The 1,635-nt window shown below is 41.7% G+C and overlaps 1 protein-coding gene across 1 annotated transcript; it reads left to right on the top strand.

Annotated features, from left to right (window-relative positions):
* The first annotated feature begins 343 nt into the window (after positions 1-343).
* LOC123944394 (olfactory receptor 4F3/4F16/4F29-like) lies at positions 344-1,282 on the top strand. The gene has a single exon (XM_046009482.1). It carries the CDS (start codon positions 344-346, stop codon positions 1,280-1,282), a length of 939 nt encoding a protein of 312 aa, XP_045865438.1.
* The last annotated feature ends 353 nt before the right edge of the window (positions 1,283-1,635 follow it).

Genomic DNA, 1,635 nt, shown 5'->3' with positions numbered 1-1,635 from the left:
ATGTGAATGGGGTCAGATTATATTAGTTTTGATCCCAAAATCTAAAGGTTTGGCTCATGTTCACTATGTTATATCTCATGAGTAATCATGGCATCAACCCTGAGAGGAAGCACAGGGTATCAAATGCAGAGACAACCTGGTGGTAGAGAGCAGCTCCACATGACAGCTCTAGTTCTTCTGGGTAATCGCAGTTGAGAGGCCATGAGCATATCAGGTCGGTCCTAATGCTGTAGAAAAAACAGACTTTCATATTTTTGACTTCTCTCCCAATCTATTAACATAATTAGTATAATTGACATTTTCTCCTATTGTCCTTCTTCAGGGAGCCGTGCCAACAAAGCCAATGGATAGAATGAATCACTCCGTGGTGTCAGAGTTTGTGTTCCTGGGACTCACCAACTCCTGGGAGATCCAACTTCTCCTCTTTGTGTTCTCCTCCACGTTTTATGTGGCAAGCATGGTGGGAAACTCTCTCATCATGCTCACTGTGACTTGCGACCCTCACTTACACTCGCCCATGTACTTTCTGTTGGCCAACCTCTCCTTCATTGACCTGGGAGTTTCTTCAGTCACTTCTCCCAAGATGATTTATGATCTTTTCAGAAAGCATAAAGTCATCTCCTTTGGTGGTTGCATCGCTCAAATCTTCTTTATCCACGTCATTGGTGGTGTGGAGATGGTGCTGCTCATTGCCATGGCCTTTGACAGATATGTTGCCGTATGTAAGCCTCTCCACTACCTGACCATCATGAGCCCAGGAATGTGCATCTTCTTTTTAGTAGCTGCCTGGATGAGTGGCCTCATCCACTCTGTGGTTCAATTGGCTTTTGTGGTAAACTTGCCCTTCTGTGGTCCTAACATTTTGGACAGTTTTTACTGTGACCTGCCTCGGTTCATCAAACTTGCCTGCACAGATACCTACCAACTAGAGTTTATGGTCACAGCCAATAGTGGATTCATCTCTGTTGGCTCCTTCTTCATACTGATCATTTCCTATATCATCATCATTCTCAGTGTTCAGAAACACTCTTCAGCTGGTTCATCCAAGGCTCTGTCCACACTCTCAGCTCACATCACGGTGGTGTTCTTGTTCTTTGGTCCTTTGATTTTTTTTTATACATGGCCAGCTCCCACCACACACCTGGATAAGTTTCTGGCCATCTTTGATGCTGTTCTCACTCCCTTCTTGAATCCAGTCATCTATACATTCAGGAATCAAGAAATGAAGGTGGCAATGAGGAGAGTATGCAGACAGCTAGTGAATTACAGGAAGATCTCTTAAGTGATGCCAGTATTGTGAAGAGCCCTTGTTGATTCCTGATGTTCATTACTGGTGGTCAAACTCAGAGAAAAGCTCTTGTTTGTCTTACCTTGATTTGATTACACACACTGATACTGGGTCTATTTTATCTTTCACTTAGGGGGGAGAGACATTCAGTTTTGAAAACAGCTACACAGGAAGTATTTTTAAACCAATTATTATATTAATCTCAAGACTAAATTCCTAAGGAACAGTATTTATATGAAGTATACAAATATACTTCATATAAAAGTATAGAAATATAAGAAATATAAGAGGTCATACTTCTTTGAGGCCTTTAGAACATGAAGTATCTCCCAATTTACCTTACTACA

The sequence above is a fragment of the Meles meles genome, chromosome 6 (assembly GCF_922984935.1).
Source record: "Meles meles chromosome 6, mMelMel3.1 paternal haplotype, whole genome shotgun sequence".
Taxonomy (NCBI): domain Eukaryota; kingdom Metazoa; phylum Chordata; class Mammalia; order Carnivora; family Mustelidae; genus Meles; species Meles meles.
This window is presented reverse-complemented; position numbering and strand designations above follow the sequence as displayed.

Excerpts from the sequence above, each read along its gene's own strand:
- LOC123944394 (XM_046009482.1), top strand. The coding sequence starts at position 344 with ATGGATAGAATGAATCACTCCGTGGTGTCAGAGTTTGTGTTCCTGGGA.